Source organism: Rhinolophus hipposideros (genome assembly GCF_964194185.1).
Source record: "Rhinolophus hipposideros genome assembly, chromosome: 15".
Lineage (NCBI taxonomy): Eukaryota > Metazoa > Chordata > Mammalia > Chiroptera > Rhinolophidae > Rhinolophus > Rhinolophus hipposideros.
The window spans coordinates 67,772,658-67,790,602 of NC_138061.1; the positions used below are offsets into that span (position 1 = coordinate 67,772,658).

At 39.6% G+C, this 17,945-nt stretch overlaps 1 protein-coding gene across 2 annotated transcripts in view; it reads right to left on the bottom strand.

Moving 5' to 3' along the window:
- Window positions 1-536: 536 nt before the first annotated feature.
- BMS1 (BMS1 ribosome biogenesis factor) overlaps window positions 537-17,945 on the bottom strand; it is a 55,497-nt gene continuing 38,088 nt past the window's right edge. For both annotated transcript variants that reach the window (XM_081074696.1, XM_081074697.1), the window contains 8 exons: window positions 6,701-6,889; window positions 6,433-6,613; window positions 6,189-6,247; window positions 5,287-5,409; window positions 4,198-4,345; window positions 3,686-3,861; window positions 1,977-2,138; window positions 537-1,462 (listed from right to left, as the gene is read on the bottom strand). In XM_081074696.1, the coding sequence (XP_080930822.1) occupies window positions 1,232-1,462; window positions 1,977-2,138; window positions 3,686-3,861; window positions 4,198-4,345; window positions 5,287-5,409; window positions 6,189-6,247; window positions 6,433-6,613; window positions 6,701-6,889 (1,269 nt within the window). In that variant the 3' untranslated portion in view covers window positions 537-1,231. The remainder of the gene's footprint in view (window positions 1,463-1,976; window positions 2,139-3,685; window positions 3,862-4,197; window positions 4,346-5,286; window positions 5,410-6,188; window positions 6,248-6,432; window positions 6,614-6,700; window positions 6,890-17,945) is intronic.

Consider the following 17,945-nt stretch of genomic DNA (forward strand, 5'->3'; position numbering starts at 1 on the left):
AGGAAGACCCCTCGTTGGGGTACTGGCGTTTTGTGTCTCGGCCAGCCACCATCGAGAATATAGTGGTATGACTCCCTATCTATATCTATGGCTCCGTTGTTGTTCCTGTTCAGCCTCACCATGTCCTGCGTTCTTGTGTGGGGAGTGGGACCAGAGACCCTGCATTACAGAAGTGTGTTCAGAATGGCACAGGGAAGGGTCAGAACACTTGGCAGCAGCTCCTGTCTTCCTATGCACTTGCTGCCAGGCCACTGAGTCTTGGCAAGGATGGAACAATCGAAGCACTCTCTCACAGAGCAGGCACTTATTCATCCCTGTTTGTTGTACACCTGCGAGGTACCCAACACCGGTCTGTTAGGTTCTGGGTACATGGTGGTGAGCAGCTTGGGGGCCACCACAGGAGGATATTCAGGGCAGTGGTTCCCAGACATTTGGATCTCAGCATCTTTACACTCTTAGAAATAAGGACCTCAGAGACTGTTTCTTCAGGTGGGTTGTATCTATCGATCCTTACTATGTAAGAAATTAGAGATAAGAAAAATTTAAAGTATTTTCTATTAATTTGTTTTAACAAAAATGGCCCATTACATGGAACATAAATAGAATATTCTTGTGAAGAATATTTTCTAAAGCAAAAGCAATTTGTACAAAAGTAGCACCGTATTAGTTTCCAAATCTCTTTAAGTCTGGCTTACTCGACGAAGCTGGACTCTCCCATTTGCAGTCGGCTGTTGCATTATTGCACATCACGTGGCCTCCGGGAAACCCGGCTGTGCACTGTACCATACACCCCCTCTAAAATTTTACTTTAAAGCTGAGGTTTCAAGTTACTCATTTTTCCCCTCTGGAAGACTCATCATCAAGGTGGTAGAATTATCCACAATCTTTAAGCATTCACCCCTAATGAACACTATTCCTAAGCCAAAATTAACAGGAAAATATTTTAATGATATCTTTATATCTTTGTAGCACAAAATAATTACACTGAGACATGTGAGGGAATCTACAAAACCATAAATTATGTCGCTTTAAATCCTGGCATAATCCAGACGCTCAGAATACACAGGTGTCTTATCAGCACATTTGCACTTGTCTTCTCAAAGGCATAGTCTGGGAGACACATCCAGCAGAGTCCTTTTGGGTTCCAGTCTGCTGGCCTGTCCTTCACAAGTACTATCATGCCAGAAATCACCCCTCTCTGCAGATCCAAACAAATTTGTGTGTCTGCAGCTCACTTCAATTGCTCCTCAGGCCCCTTTAGGCTAGACTTCTGATTTTTTCTTTCTCTCTGACCCTGAATTCGGAAGAGCTTCTTCCTGAGGTCCTTCTGTCGCTTTAGCTTCTCCTCTTCCTCCTTCTGCTTCAGCCTGAAATGCTCTGTGTTGTGCTCGTGCCGCTGCTCTTTGGCCTTCCTCACCTTGTGCCCATGCACGGAGCTCAGTGCGTCCAGCAGTGCGAGGACCTGGGGGAGCAGAACCAGTGAGCACCCATGTTCTCACAGTTACAGCAGGCTTGCCTGCTAAGTGCCAGGGGCCCAAACACCTCAGCGGATGGACTGCCAAACCAGGATCAATTCATGATCCAAATGAATATTAACCTAGTGAAAATTTATTCTGAACTACGAAATCATAATTTGCATGGAGATATTAAGTAGGAGTCCATTTATCTGGCAAAATACTAAAAAACGGCCCTCAGCACAAAACTGCCTGGACACTGTGCACAACTACTCAAGACAGAGGGACCCGCCAGTTCAACGCCTGCTGCTCCCCAGTAAGATGCACAAGGCAGAGTGTGACTAACGTGAGGAGAGAAATGGACGGAGTCTGGCCTTTCTCCTAACTTCCAGTCCCAGTGCCCTAAGTCAGGCCCTTATCTTTTCCTGTTGAAGACTGAGAAGGCAGTAGAAATGCCAAAGGGGCTGCTGAAAGTACTACTTTCACATCTGAATGCAGTTCAGGAAGCCACCACTGACATACCTTTCTTTCCTGGGGCTCCCGTATGACGGCTGGCCGCAGCCTGTCCTTTGGTACCTTCCCTGCCTTTGCCTGGGTCTTGGGCTTGTTCCTAAAGGGCAGAGCCTTCTGCAGGGCTTTCGGAATGTGCAGTGAATTAAAGTGTTTCCTTTGCCTCACGATTGGCTGAAACAAAACAAAACAAAAACTGTGGCATTATGGTCTATGTGCATTTAAAACTTGCATGAAATCCACTCGATGGATTGGCTTTTCCACAAGACTGGTAACAGCAGAATCTATTGACCATCAGAAATAAGGATTCAGTCACTCATCAAGCACGGATTGCTGCAAATGACAGGAACAGCTCCAGGCAAAACAGAGAAATACATAGACTATATTTACAATTCTTCCAAGAACAACGGTGCCTGTTTCTACAGCACAGACTATCAGTCTCAACAGAGTAGATACATAGATCCAAAGGTTCTTTTAATGGAAAATCAGGCCTTATCTTTGGGGCACTGAGGTGTTTTTTTAGACTCACGAGAAAAATCTAGCTGTTCAACTTGGCTGTATCAACTTCTCTGGAATTGAGTCCATAGTTCTTCCTCTAATCCTCTAATAAAAAATAAAATAAAATAATAAAATAAAAAAATAAAAATAAATAAATAAAACAAAAGGGATCCTACTGAATGGGAAAAGATATTTGCCAATGATATATCAGATAAGGGGTTAATATCCAAAATTTATAAAAAAACTCACTCAACTCCAAAAAAAGAAACAACCCAACTAAAAAATGGGCAGAGGACACGAAGAGACATTTTTCTAAAAGGGACATACAGATGGCAAACAGACATATGAAGAAATGCTCAACCTCACCAACCATTAGAGAAATGCAAATAAAAACCACTGTGAGATACCACCTCACCCCAGTCAAAATGGCTATCATCAATAAATCAACAAACAACAAGTACTGGTGCGGATGTGGAGAAAAGGGAACTCTTGTGCACTGTTGGTGGGATTGCAGATTGGTGCAGCCAGTATGGAAAACAGCATGGAGGTATCTCAAAAATCTGAAAATGGAACTACCTTATGATCCAGTAATTTCACTCCTAGGTATCTATCTGGAGAAATCTGGAACTCTAATTCAAAAAAATTTATGCACTCCTATGTTTATTGCAGCACTATACACAATAGCCAAGACATGGAAACAACCGAAATGTCCATTGGTAGATGACTGGATTGAGAAACTGTGGTACATTTATACAATGGAGTATTACACAGCCATAAAGAAGAAAGAAATCTTACCATTTGCAACAACTTGGATGGACCTAGAGAACATTTTGTTAAGTGAAACAAGTCAGACAGAGAAAGACAAATACCATATGATCTCACTTATATGTGGAATCTAAAGAAAAGAAGTGAACTAATCAGAAAAAAAATTGTTAAAACTGTCCCCAAAACCCACACTGCTTCAGTGAGAATTAGCATATTGTTTTTAAAAGTAATATATGTATACAGTGGAAAAAAGAATATATAATGAAAACTTTAAGTCTCCTTTCCAAGCTACAGAAAAGATTATTACCACTTTCCTTTTCCTTCCAAAGTATTGTATGAATACCCAATGTGTTCAGTTACATTTAATGTTAGCCTTTCTACTTGGAAATTCACAGCCCAGAAGACATTACATACAAAGCTTCTGGATGTCCATCTACAGAGCACATGTGTGATGGTACCTTGTACAGAGAGTCCTTGTTGGGCTTCATTCGGACCCCGTGGGTGAGTTGGAGCTGACCAGTTGTCCTCATTCCTGACCACGTGTCTTTCTCACCAACTGGTTTCAACAAAGATGTTACTGGGTTATAGAAGGCAGGAATCGAGACAGGATACCAAGTTCTCATGAAGACAATGTCTAGAAAAAAGAGGAAATTTAACATTTCAAAAGAAGACTCACACCAATCTGTCAAACAGAATATGCCTCAAACTTCTCTACTTGTTTGGTTGCACAGTACTTAACGACAGATTTCAGCACGTGAAATACTCCTGGATATCACCAAACTGGTGCTGGCTGTGAACCACATGGCCCAAATGTGTGACTTAGCACACGCATGTCGAGACACTCCAACCGGGGGGCCTGGAGCTGACACCCACTTTCTAACAATCTAAATGACAACCTCTAATCCACATTAACTAGAAATCAATTGTGAATGGTGACATACTGTATGAACACACCAAAAAGGATATTTACCGCTCATCAGCAACTTATCTTCAAAGCTGGCCCGGAATGCTCCTTCTGGAGTCCGGAGTGCTTTCTTGATCTGTCCCCTTATTCCACTGACAGTTCGAATCACGGCACCTTCAAATTTGGCCACTTCTAAGGCAGAATTAAACATTCCCTACAGGTACATATATATATATATATATATATATATATATATATATACACACACATATATATAATAAGTACACACAAACACACAGATACTTTACCACTTAGTTCATAAAGACATCCTTGTTATAAAACATAAAGCAACTCACTAAAGCGTAATAATGGTGATAATCAAAATGTATTCCACTCCCTCACCAAAGTGGAATTAATAAGTCACTACGACTCTATTATATTCTCCCGAAAATAACATTAATCAAGACTACTGTGGGTGCTTTAGCACTCTCGTCACTACTATCTCTGTAGATGAGAAGGTCAGAAAGACATCTGTTGGCCTGACCTGGCCCAGACAGCCTTTGCAGTGCCTCAGGGCTGGCCTGCAGCTCATATTCTATTACTTAGGTGCACACACTCAGAAAAACAAAAAGAGCTAGATAAATGTTGCGTTATAAGAACATTTTATGATCATCTTAGCTCTGTGTTAATGGAAACATCCCCACTAATGAAATTTTCAATAAATGTCGCTCAAACCACCCTCCCATGTTATATTACATGTGTCCATTTTTCTGTACCGCTGCCAACAAGTATTTTGAGAATTGCTTTGTCTATTTTCCTACTCATCTGTTTGACAAACCTATGAGTTTCCCTTTCTTCACACAAACCAAAAAGGTAGGAAACAAAATCAGTGAATCAGATTTCAGTGTTAGCTCTGTGATAGTCTCACATGAAAGTAGTAATAGCCTCAATTACTAAATATCTCTATTTTACTTCACCTGAAGATTTCTGAACATATTTAGGTAACACAGAGAGACCACTAAAAATATCAAAGACCAAGTTTATAAAAGATTTCAAATACTTTTCTGAAAACATTAGACCTATTTTTAGAAGTATTTCACTCCTCCTTCAACAATACATGCATTTATAGATATGTGAGTATACAGATAAACAGACCTTTATGAATGAAGTGTTCTTGAAAATTTTATATGGATAACCAGTTAGCTTTAATTTCTTCACAATTTTTATGGATTTATCCAGATCAAGGATAACTCCTGTGGCAGCAATCCGGAAATCAGGCTAAAAAGGAAACCCCCAAAATTTGAATAAAGGAATAACATCAGCAGGAGAAAAACTACAGTTCTCTGTGATACAAGTTACCTATGTATATTTCACTTACAATCAGCTAGGAAAGAACAAGAAAGAATATCTGAATATGCAGAACAGTATTTTAACAAAAGTAATCTGAAACTATAATACACATAAACCCAACTAGTGACAATGTACATCTTCAGTATTTTCCTGAGGGTGATTTTATAGTAACATAATTTCAACAACAATGACCTATTTGGAATGAAAAGGACTATAAAAATTTGGTTACAATGTTTAAGAAATTTAATTTTGGACCTCCAGGATGGATTCCACCTGCTTGTTATTTTGTTTCTTTTCTGTTAAATGGGACCAATGCAATGAAACCTGCTCCGGTTGATTAGATCAAGACTGTGTGAACACACTTTGCTAACCTGACATCACCGGGCTGGCTGCATGTCCAGCTGGTATCTGATTCACCCCCAGAACCTGGGATAGCAGGTAGCACATGGCAAGCATTGCTTAAATATATTTAGTAAAATAAGTCCAAAAAGTACATAAAAATATGTCATCAGTACCATCACAATTCTTCTTGTACCCCCTGCTCCACTCCCACAACATACTTAAAGAGATGTAGAAAAATTAAAAGCAAAGAAATTAACTTATACACTCAAAAGGAGTAATTTTTAACGTAAAGTTTCAGGTACATAGTCGATATTCAAGACATTTCTCAAACACAAGCTGTAGAATAAATCATCTAAGGTATTTACCATTATGCCGCTGACAGACTGTACTGCCAAGAACCCAGTTCCTTGTGGAGTGATAGGACCTTAAATAAAACAAAAAATATATATAATGAACCACAAAATTTGGAATGTTTTTACATACGTGCTCCAATCCAAAAAAGAGAAAAATCTATGAATTGGGATTTCATGAAAGAAAAAAGACAAAACTATAATGATAAAGCCTAAACGGTTTTAATTAACCTAAAAGCAAATTATTCTAATCATTTACCCCAAAAGGTTGCTCCACAATGCATGTGCTGTGGGGTGTATTTTAGAAGCCTTTGTCTTCCATTGTGGTCTTCGATATAATAGAGTGGGATTGTCTGAAACCTCCTCCACCCTACAGAAAAAATGACTGGATCTCGGGACTTGAGGATTTTCTTATACCAACGATGTTTCTTCAGACGCACCTGAGGGAAGAAGAGATTTCAGTTAGATCACCAGTGGAAGTATGTCCAAAAGCCCAACTAACTCGAGCATGAAGCAAGCGTACCTACCTGTACATATCCAACGTTGCCCTCACTACTGCCCAAAACACCCAAAATAATTGGGTAATGGGGATCAAAGTTAAGCACGAATTCACAAGGGACATTCTCTATCTCAATTCGGACATACATCCCAGGTCGAAAGCCCTCATATTGAACTCTGGCTTCATCCTCTTGATCTTCAAATTCTGCCCGGTTAAGCTATACATGAGAGGGGGAACAAACAGTAAAAACCCAAAATGCTGTTATCTTTGATAAATGTAAGACGGACATTTTAAAAATGAGCAATTCCTAAATAAAGGACCCATAAACAAAATTACGTAGGCTTTATCCTAATTATAAACAATATAAATTTTATCTTCAAAATTTGTTCCAGATTATGTCCCAACAATTTTCTTTTCAGTCGCTCCAGGGTACAGCAAATGTGAACAACTCTGAAAGGGCCCCATAATGCCGTGAGCAAATACCCTCAACTTCCCCAGGGCACACTTTGTTTTCTTACTCTCCAAACAATTACTCCACTTTCTCTCCTTTCTTCAAACACCCAGTACCTACCCCCTCATCTTCACTCTTACCTATCGACTATTTCATAATTCACTCAAAAACTAAACAATCTAAAAGAACTTCCATACCCAACTCCCTACGAGGGTTTACACCCATATCCAGTCTTTTTTTATAGTTCTACACTGTTCAATATGGTGGCTACACATGGCTTTTAAAAGTGAAATTAATTAAAATTAAGTAAAAAATAAAAAAAGTTCAGTTCCTTAATCACATTAGCCACATTTCAAGTGGTCAGTATCAACCAGTGGCTAGTGGCTACAACACGGTACAGCACAGATACACATTTTTCTTATTACAGAAAGTTCCACTGGTGGCTCTTACACATTATTTACCAACACTTCTACTTAATGTCAAGCTTCACATGCACACCACATAGAAATCATCAACACTTGGACTTTATTCCAACATATCTTGCCTGTTATTCCTCTCACCTTAAAACCTTTTGACGCTACTTCCTTCAACTAGTCCCCCCTTCCTCTGCTTCTCTCTGAAGACAAATGCCACACAAGTTTTCTATAGTTCCTCTGCTCCCATTCTCTTAAAATTTCCTAAAACAGGTAAAGCTCCCCTGGAATTTACAACTAATCGAACAACAATAACTCCACAAAAGACTCCCTGAACAGCATACAGGCAAGACGAACAGGCCCACTACTGAATTCACCTAAAGGTGGGAGAATTGCGCAAGGGAAGGAGGGGGTAAGGGAGAAGTGCAGAGAAAGAGCCGCGCGGGCACAGGACGCAGACCATTCTCAGTGCTCCAAGCTCGCTGCATCCCAGAAATACCGCAGCTGCGGGAGAGGGAAGAACTCAGACTGCTAGGGCTCCGCTTACAGCCCACAGGGATGAAGGGACAGAACATAACACGGCTGAACCAAATGCTCACGGCAAAGACCTCGGAGAAAAGACTGAGGGAAGAAGGCTGAAAACGGTGGTTTAAGCCCTCACTGCAGAGCAAAGAATGGAAGCCTTAGGCACTGAAACTAGACGCCCCCCCCCAACTTCTCAGTGCTCGCCCTGCCCCCACCTGACAGGTACTAGAAGCCGAATAGTAGCACTCTCAGATAAAAAGAACAAAATATTTGCTGTTCTGAGAACTGTGGACCACAGACACAGATTCGCAGCTCAACTAGTTCCGGCAAAGGGGAGGGAGCTGTGGAAGCAGGACTGGCTGTGGTGGTGGTCGCCGCCATTGCTCTGGGCCACCTCTCACAACTCACCCCGCCCCTAGCCCCACCTATCTGGGCGGATCCCTGCAGGAGTAAACAGAACTGCTGAAACATATGGGCTCTGAACCAGGTGCAGAAAGAGCTTTGGAACTTCAAAAGCTCTCCGCACCCTCACAGGGACGTTGCGCCCTATGACCCAGGTGAACTGTTAACAGAGGAGAAGCCTGTCTCCCAGGGAATCCCCCCATTGTGTGAGAAGCTGGTATAGTGCACAGAAAACATAGCACTACTGTGTGAGAGAGAAAAAAAAAAAGGCTACAATCGGGGAGAAAATAAACATTCTACCAACAAGTATTGGAAAACAAAAGAAAGACCTCATCCTATTAACCTGTTGCAGAAGCCACTCCTGTAGATGTCTAGGAAGAGAAATAATAAATCAGTAATTGCCATGAATAACCAAAGCAACAAGACAGCTCAGAAAGAAAGTGAAACGTCTCCAAAAAAGGAACTTAAAGATATGGAAATATGTGACTTATACGACAGAGAATTAAAGATTGCAGTTCTGAAAACCTCAATGAGATGCAAGAAAACACAGAAAGGCATTTTAATGAACTCAGAAACACAATCAAAGAACAACATGAGATTCCGAATCAAAATGGCGGCGTGAGGTGAGCCTCTGTAACGCTCCCCTGGAATTTACAACGAATCGGACAACAATAACTCCACAAAGGACTCCTTGCACAGCAGACAGGCAAGGCGAAGAGGCCCACTACTGAATTCACCTCCAGGTGGGTGAATCGCACGAGCGGGGGAGGAGGGAGAGGAGAAGTGCGGAGACGGAGCCGCGCGGGCGCAGGACGCAGACCTAGCTCAGTGCTCGGAGCCCGTTGCGCCCGGAACTACTACAGCTGCGGGAGAGGGAAGGACTCGGACTGCTAGGGCTCCGCTTACGGCCCACAGGGCTGAGGGGACAGCATATAACATGGCTGAACCCAATGTTCACGGCAGACCTCGGAGAAAAGACTGAGGGAAGAAGGCTGAAAACTGTGGTTTAAGCCCTCACTGCCGAGCTGAGAACGGAAGCCTTAGGCACTGAGACTTGCCGCCCCCTCCCTACCCTCCCAGAGCTCGCCCCGCCCCCACCTGCCCGGTGCTAGAAGGGATAAAGTAGCAGTGTCAGATCACAAGGACAGGATCTTTGCTGTTCTGAGAACTGTGGACCGCAGACACAGATTCGCAGCTCAACTAGTTCCGGCAAAGGGGAGGGAGCTGTGGAAGCAGGACCAGCTGTGGTGGTGGTCGCAGCCATTGCTCTGGGCCACCTCTCACAACTCACCCCGCCCCTGGCCCCACCTATCTGGGCGGATCCCTGCAGGAGTAAACAGAACTGCTGAAACATAGGGACTCTGAATCGGGTGCAGAAAGACCTTTGAAACTTCAAAAGCTCTCCGCACCCCCACAGGGACGTGGCGCCCTATGACCCAGGTGAACTGTTAACAGCGGAGAGGCCCGTCTCCTAGGGAATCCCCCCATTGTGTGAGAAGCTGGAAAAGTGCAGACAAAATATAGCACTACTGTGTCAGAGAGACTTCTTCCTATCAACCTGTTGCAGAAGCCACGCCTGTAGATGTCTAGGAAGAGAAATAATAAATCATTAATTGCCATGAATAACCAAGGCAACAAGACAGCTCAGGAAGAAAGTGAAGTCTCCAGAAAAGGAACTTAAAGATATGGAAATATGTGACTTAAATGATAGAGAATTCAAGATTGCAGTTCTGAAAACCCTCAAAGAGATGCAAGAAAACACAGAAAGGCAATTTAATGAACTCAGAAACGCAATCAAAGAACAACACGAGCATTTTACGAAAGGATTGAAATTTTAAAAAAGAACCAAATGGAATTTCTGAAGATTAAGAACTCAATAGAAGAAATTAAGAATGAAATAACCAGCTTAGGTAGTAGAGTTGACCAGATGGAGGAAAGAATCAGTGACATCGAAGATACAAACCCGGAAATGACACAGCTGGAACAAGAAAGAGACTTGAGACTTAAAAGAAATGAAAGAACTCTACAAGAACTTTCTGACTCCATCAGTAAGAGCAATATAAGAATAATGGGCATACCAGAGGGAGAAGAAAGAGAGAAGGGAACAGAGAATATACTCAAAGAAATTGTCAATGAGAACTTCCCAAATTTGTGGACAGAACTGGATCCTCGATTCCAAGAAGCAAATAGAACACCTAATTACCTCAATCCCAACAGGCCTTCTCCAAGACACATTGTATTCAAGCTGTCTAAAATTAACACCAAAGAAAGAATCCTCAAGACAGCCAGGGAAAAGAAGACAGTAACCTACAAAGGAAAGCCCATTAGATTATCATCAGATTTTTCAGCAGAAACTCTACAAGCCAGGAGGCAGTGGAACCAAATATTCAAACTACTGAAAGAGAGAAATCATGAGCCAAGAATAATATATCCAGCAAAGATATCCTTTAGATATGAAGGAGGAATAAAGACCTTTCCAGACATACAGAAGCTAAGGGAATTTTCTAATACACGACCTGCACTACAAGAAATACTAAAGGAGGCTATTCGACCACCATCAACAGGGACAATTTGTGGCAACCGAAACATAAAAAGGGGGAGCGTAAAGGCCTGAACCGGAATATGGGAATGGAGAAAGTAAGCGTGCTGAAGAAAATGGAATACTCTAAATATCAAACTTTCTTTCACATAATCTTAAGGGTAACCACTCAAAAAAAATCCAGAACTGAAATATATACTGCAATAAAAAAAGGAACAAAGGGAAACATCATAGAACACCACCACACAGAAATAATAGACAACAACAAAAAGGCAAAGAAACAATGGAGTCACAGGCTTACCAGAAAACTAAAGATAGAATGACAGGAAAGCCTCACGTATCAATTATCACCCTAAATGTAAATGGACTGAACTCACCAATAAAAAGGCACAAAGTAGCAGATTGGATCAAAAAACTAAACCCAACCATATGCTGTCTCCAAGAGACACATCTCAGCTACAAGGACAAGCATAGACTCAAAGTGAAAGGGTGGAAATTGGCACTCCAAGCAAATGGTACCCAGAGAAAATCACGGGTAGCCATAATGATATCAGATGAAACAGACTTCAGGGTGAAAAAGACAACAAGAGACAAAGATGGACATTTCATAATGGTGAAGGGGACTATACAACAAGAAGACATAACATTCACCAATATTTATGCCCCCAATCAGGGAGCACCAAAATGCACCAAGCAACTACTAACAGAACTAAAGGGAGAAATTGACCAAAACACAATTATACTAGGGGACTTAAATACATCATTGACAGCTATGGATAAATCATCCAAACAGAAAATAAATAACGAAATTGCAACCCTAAATGACACATTAAATGAAATGGACATCATTGACATATATAGAGCACTTCATCCTAAAACATCAGACTATACATTCTTTTTGAGTGGAACATGGAACATTCTCAAGGATAGACCATATATTGGGACATAAAAACAGCCTCAGCAAATTTAAGAAGATTGAAATCATACCAAGCATATTCTCTGATCACAAGGCTTTGAAATTGGATATCAACTGCGAAAAGAGAGCAAAAGGAAACACAATACATGGAGATTAAACAACATACTTTTAAAGAACGACTGGGTCAAAGAAGAAATTAGAGGAGAGATCAAAAGATACATAGAAACAAATGACAATGAAAACACATCCTACCAAAATTTTTGGGATGCGGTGAAAGCAGTTTTAAGAGGGAAATTTATATCATTACAGGCCTATCTCAAGAAACAAGAAAAATCCCAAATAAATTACCTCATGTTACACCTCAAAGAACTAGAAAAAAGAACAAGTGAAACCCAACGTCAGCAGAAGAAAGGAAATAACAAAAATCAGAACAGAGCTAAATGAAATAGAGAACAAAAAGACGATAGAAAAAATTAATGTGACAAAGACCTGGTTCTTTGAAAAAATTAACAAAATCGACAAACCCTTGGCTAGACTCACTACGATAAAAAGAGAGAAGACACTAATTAACAAAATCAGAAATGAGAAAGGGGAAGTTATCACGGACACCACAGAAATACAAAGGATCATTCAAGAATACTATGAAGGACTCTATGCCACCAAATTCAATAACCTAGAAGAAATGGACAAGTTCTTAGAAACATATAGCCTTCCAAGGCTGAACCATGAAGAACTGGAAAATCTAAACAGACCGATCACCACTAAAAAAATTGAATCAGTCATTAAAAACCTTCCCAAACGCAAAAGTCCGGGACCAGATGGCTTCACCAGTGAATTCTACCAAACCTTCAAACAGGATTTAATACCAATCCTGCTCAAACTCTTCCAAAAAATTGAAGAAGAGTCAGTAGTCCCTAACTCATTTTATGAGGCCAACATTACCCTGATACCAAAACCTGGTAAGGACAACACAAAAAAAGAAAACTACAGACCTATATCTCTGATGAATACTGATGCAAAAATCCTAAACAAAATTTTAGCAAATCAAATACAACAATGCATTAAAAAGATTATTCATCACGACCAAGTGGGGTTCATCCCTGGGGCACAAGGATGGTTCAACATCCGCAAATCCATCAATGTGATACATCACATAAACAAAATAAAGGACAAAAATCATATGATTATATCAATTGATGCAGAAAAAGCATTTGACAAGATACAACATCCATTTATGATTAAAACACTTAATAAAATAGGTATAGAAAAAAAATACCTTAACATAATAAAGGCCATCTATGAGAAGCCCTCAGCTAATCTCATAATTAATGGTGAAAAAATGAAGCCCTTTGCTCCACGTTCAGGAACTCGACAGGGCTGTCCCCTATCACCTCTGCTTTTCAACATAGTGTTGGAAGTCCTTGCCAGAGCCATCAGGCAAGAGAAAGAAATAAAAGGCGTCCAAATTGGGAATGAAGAAGTTAAAATATCACTCTTTGCAGATGACATGATACTATATATAGAAAACCCTAAAGACTCCACCAAAAAGCTGTTAGAAACAATCAACGAATACAGTAAAGTTGCTGGCTACAAAATCAACGTACAAAAGTCCATTGCATTCCTATATACTAACAATGAAATCTCACAAAAAGAAATACAAAAAACAATTCCCTTTGCAATTGCAGCAAACATAATAAAGTACCTAGGAATAAACTTAACCAAGGATGTGAAGGATTTATATGCTGAAAACTATAAGACATTTTTGAAAGAAATTGAGGAAGACACAAAGAAATGGAAAGACATTCCGTGCTCATGGACTGGAAGAATCAACATAGTTAAAATGGCCATATTACCCAAAGCAATATACAGATTTAATGCGATCCCCATCAAAATCCCAATGGCATTTTTTAAAGAAATAGAACAAAAAAAATCGTCAGATTTGTTTGGAACCACAAAAGACCCCGAATAGCCAAAGCAATCTTAAGAAAAAAGAACAATGCTGGAGGTATCGCACTCCCTGACTTTAGCTTGTACTACAGGGCTACAAGAATCAAAACAGCATGGTATTGGCAGAAAAACAAACACATAGACTAATGGAATAGAACTGAGAACCCAGAAATAAAACCACATAAATATGGAAAGATAATTTTTGATAAAGAAGCTAAAAACATACAATGGAGGAAACACAGCCTTTTCAATAAATGATACTGGGAGAATTGGATAGCCACGTGCAAAAGAATAAAACTGGACTGCTATCTGTCACCATGTACCAAAATTAATTCAAAATGAATCAAAGACTTAAGCATAGGACCTGACACAATAAACTGCATAGAAGAAAACATAGGCACTAAACTTATGGACCTTGGGTTCAAAGAGCATTGTCTGAATTTGTCTCCAAAGGCAATGGAAGTAAAAGCTAAAATAAACAAATGGGACTATACGAAACTTAAAAGCTTCTGCACAGCAAAAGAAACCATCGACAAAATAGAGGCAACCAATTGAATGGGAGAAGATTTTTGCAAACAGTGCCTCTGAGAAGGAACTAATATCCAAAATATACAAGGAACTCATGAAGATCAACAATGAAAAAACAAACAAGCCAACTGAAAAATGGGCAGAGGACCCTAAGAGACATTTCTCCAAAGCGGACATACAAATGGCAAATAGACATATGAAAAAATGCTCAACATCACTAATCATCAGAGAAATGCAAATAAAACCAAAATGAGATATCACCTCACCCCAGTCAGAATGGCTATTATCAACAAGACAAATAGTAACAAGTGTTGGAGAGGCTGTGGAGAAAAAGGAACCCTCATACACTGTTGGTGGGAATGCAGACTGGTGCAGCCACTATGGAAGGCAGTGTGGAGGTTCCTCAAAAAATTACGAATAGAATTACCATATGACCCAGCAATCCCTCTACTGGGTATCTACCCAAAGAATCTGAAAACATTCATACATAAAGACACGTGTGCTCCAATGTTCATTGCAGCTTTGTTTACGGTGGCCAAGACATGGAAACAATCAAAATGTCCTTAGATAGATGAATGGATAAAGAAGTTGTGGTATATATACACAATGGAATACTATTCAGCGTTAAGGAAAGATGATATAGGAAGATTGGTGACAACATGGATGGATCTTGAGAGTATAATGCTAAGCGAAATAAGTCAGACAGAAAAAGCAGAGAACCCTATGATTTCACTGATATGTGGTATATAAACCAAAAACAGCAAAAGAACAAGGCAAACAAATGAGAAACAAGAACTCATAGACACAGACAATAGTTTAGTGGTTACCAGAGGGTAAGGGGGGTGGGGGGAGGGAGATGAGGGTAAGGGGGATCAAATATATGGTGATGGAAGGAGAACTTACTCTGGGTGGTGAACACACAATGGGATTTATTGATGATGTAATACGGAATTGTACACCTGAAATTATGTAATTTCATTAAAAATTGTCACCCCAATAAATAAATTGAAAAAAAAAAAGAACAACATGAGCATTTTACGAAAGAGATTGAAATTTTATAAAAGAACCAAATAGAATTTCTGTAGATCAAGAACTCAATAGAAGAAATTAAGACTGAAATAACCACCTTAGGTAGTAGAGTTGACCAGATGGAGGAAAGAATCAGTGACATCGAAGATACCAACCCGGAAATGACACAGATGGAAGAAGAAAGAGACTTGAGACTTAAAAGAAATGAAAGAACTCTACAAGAACTTCCTGACTCCATCAGAAAGAGCAATATAAGAATAATGGGCATACCAAAAGGAGAAGAAAGAGAGAAGGGAACAGAGAATATACTCAAAGAAATTGTTGATGAAAACTTCCCAAACTTGTGGGCAGAATTGGATCCTCAAATCCAAGAAGCAAATAGAACACCTAATTACCTCAATCCCAACAGGCCTTCTCCAAGGCACATTGTTTTGAAGCTGTCTAAAATCAACGACACAGAAAGAATCCTCAAGGCAGCCAAGGAAAAGAAGAAGGAAACCTACAAAAGAAAGCCCATTATATTATCAGATTTTTCAGCAGAACCTATACAAGCCAGGAGGGAGTGCAACCAAATATTCAAACTATTGAAAGAGAGAAATTTACAGCCAAGAATAATATACGCAGCAAAGATATCCTTTAGATATGAAGGAGGAATGAAGACCTTTCCAGGCATACAGAAGCTGAGGGAATTTTCTAATACACGACCTGCACTACAAGAAATACTAACGGAGGCTATTCGACCACCATCAACAAGGACAATTTGTGGCAACATAAAAAGGGGGAGAGTAAAGGCCTAAACCGGAATATGGGAATGGAGAAGGTAGGCATGCTGAAGAGAATGGAATACTCTAAATATCAGACTTTCTTTTACATAAACTTAAAGGTAACCACTCAAAAAAAATCCAGAACTGAAATATATACTGTAATAAAAGAAGAAACAGCGGAAAACATCATAGAACACCACCACACAGAAATAATAGACAACAACAAAAAGGCAAAGAAACAATGGAGACACAGCCTTACCAGAAGACTAAACCTAGAATGCCTGGAAATACTCACGTATCAATAATCACCCTAAATGTAAATGGACTGAACTCACCAATAAAAAGGCACAGAGTAGCTGATTGGATCAGAAAACTGAACCCAACCATATGCTGCCTCTAAGAGACACATCTCAGCTACAAGGACAAGAATAGACTCAGAGTGAAAGCATGGAAATTGACACAGCAAGCAAATGCTACCCAGAAAAAAATCAGGTGTAGCTATAATGATATCAGATGAAATAGACTTCATGCTGAAAAAGGTAATAAGAGACAAAAATGGATATTTCATAATAGTAAAGGGGACTATACAACAAGAAGACATAACTGTCATCAATATTTATGCCCCCAATCAGGGAGCACCAAAATAAACCAAGCAACTACTAACAGAACTAAAGGGAGATGTTGACCAAAAGCACAATTATACTAGGGGTCTTAAATACATCATCGACAACTAAGGATAGATCATCCAAACAAAAAATAAAAAAAAAGCACCCATAAATGACACATTAGATGAAACGTACATAATTGATATATATAGAGCCCTTCATCCTAAAACATCAGACTCTACATTCTTTTCGAGTGTACCTGGAACATTCTCAAGAATAGACCATATATTAGGGCATAAAATCATCCAGCAAATTTAAGAAGATTGAAATTATGCCAAGCATACTCTCTGATCACAAGGCTTTGAAATTGGATATCAAATTCGAAAACAAAGCAGGAAAAAAGAGAAATACATGGAGATTAAACCACATACTTTTAAAGAACGACTGGGTCAAAGACGAAATTAGAAGAGAGTTCAAAAGATACACAGAAAAAAATGACGATGAAAATACATCCTACCAAAATTTTTGAGATGCAGGGAAAGCAGTTTAAGAGGGAAATTTATATCATTACAGTCCTATCTCAAGAAAAAAGAAAAATCCCAAATAAATAATCTCATGTTACACCTTAAAGAACTAGAAAAAGAAGAACAAGTGAAACCCAAGGTCAGCAGAAGAAAGGAAATAACAAAAATCAGAGCAGAACTAAATGAAACAGGGAACAAAAAGACAATAGAAAAAATTAATGTGACAAAGAGCTGGTTCTTTCAAAAGATTAACAAAATCGACAAACCCTTGGCTAGACTCACTAAGATAAAAAAGACACTAATTAACAAAATCAGACATGAAAAAGATGAAGTTATCACAGACACCACAGAAATGCAAAGGATATTCCAAGAATATGGTGAAGTACTATATGCCACCAAATCAATAACCTAAAAGGAATGGACAAGTTCTTAGAAACATATAGCCTTCCGAGGCTGAACCATGAAGAACTGGAAAATCTAAACAGACTGATCACCAGTAACGAAATTGAATTAGTCATCCAAAACCTTCCCAAAAGCAAAAGTCCAGGACCAGATAGCTTCACTAGCGAATTCTACCAAACCTTCAAACAGGATCTAAAACCAATCCTGCTCATTCTCTTCCATAAAATT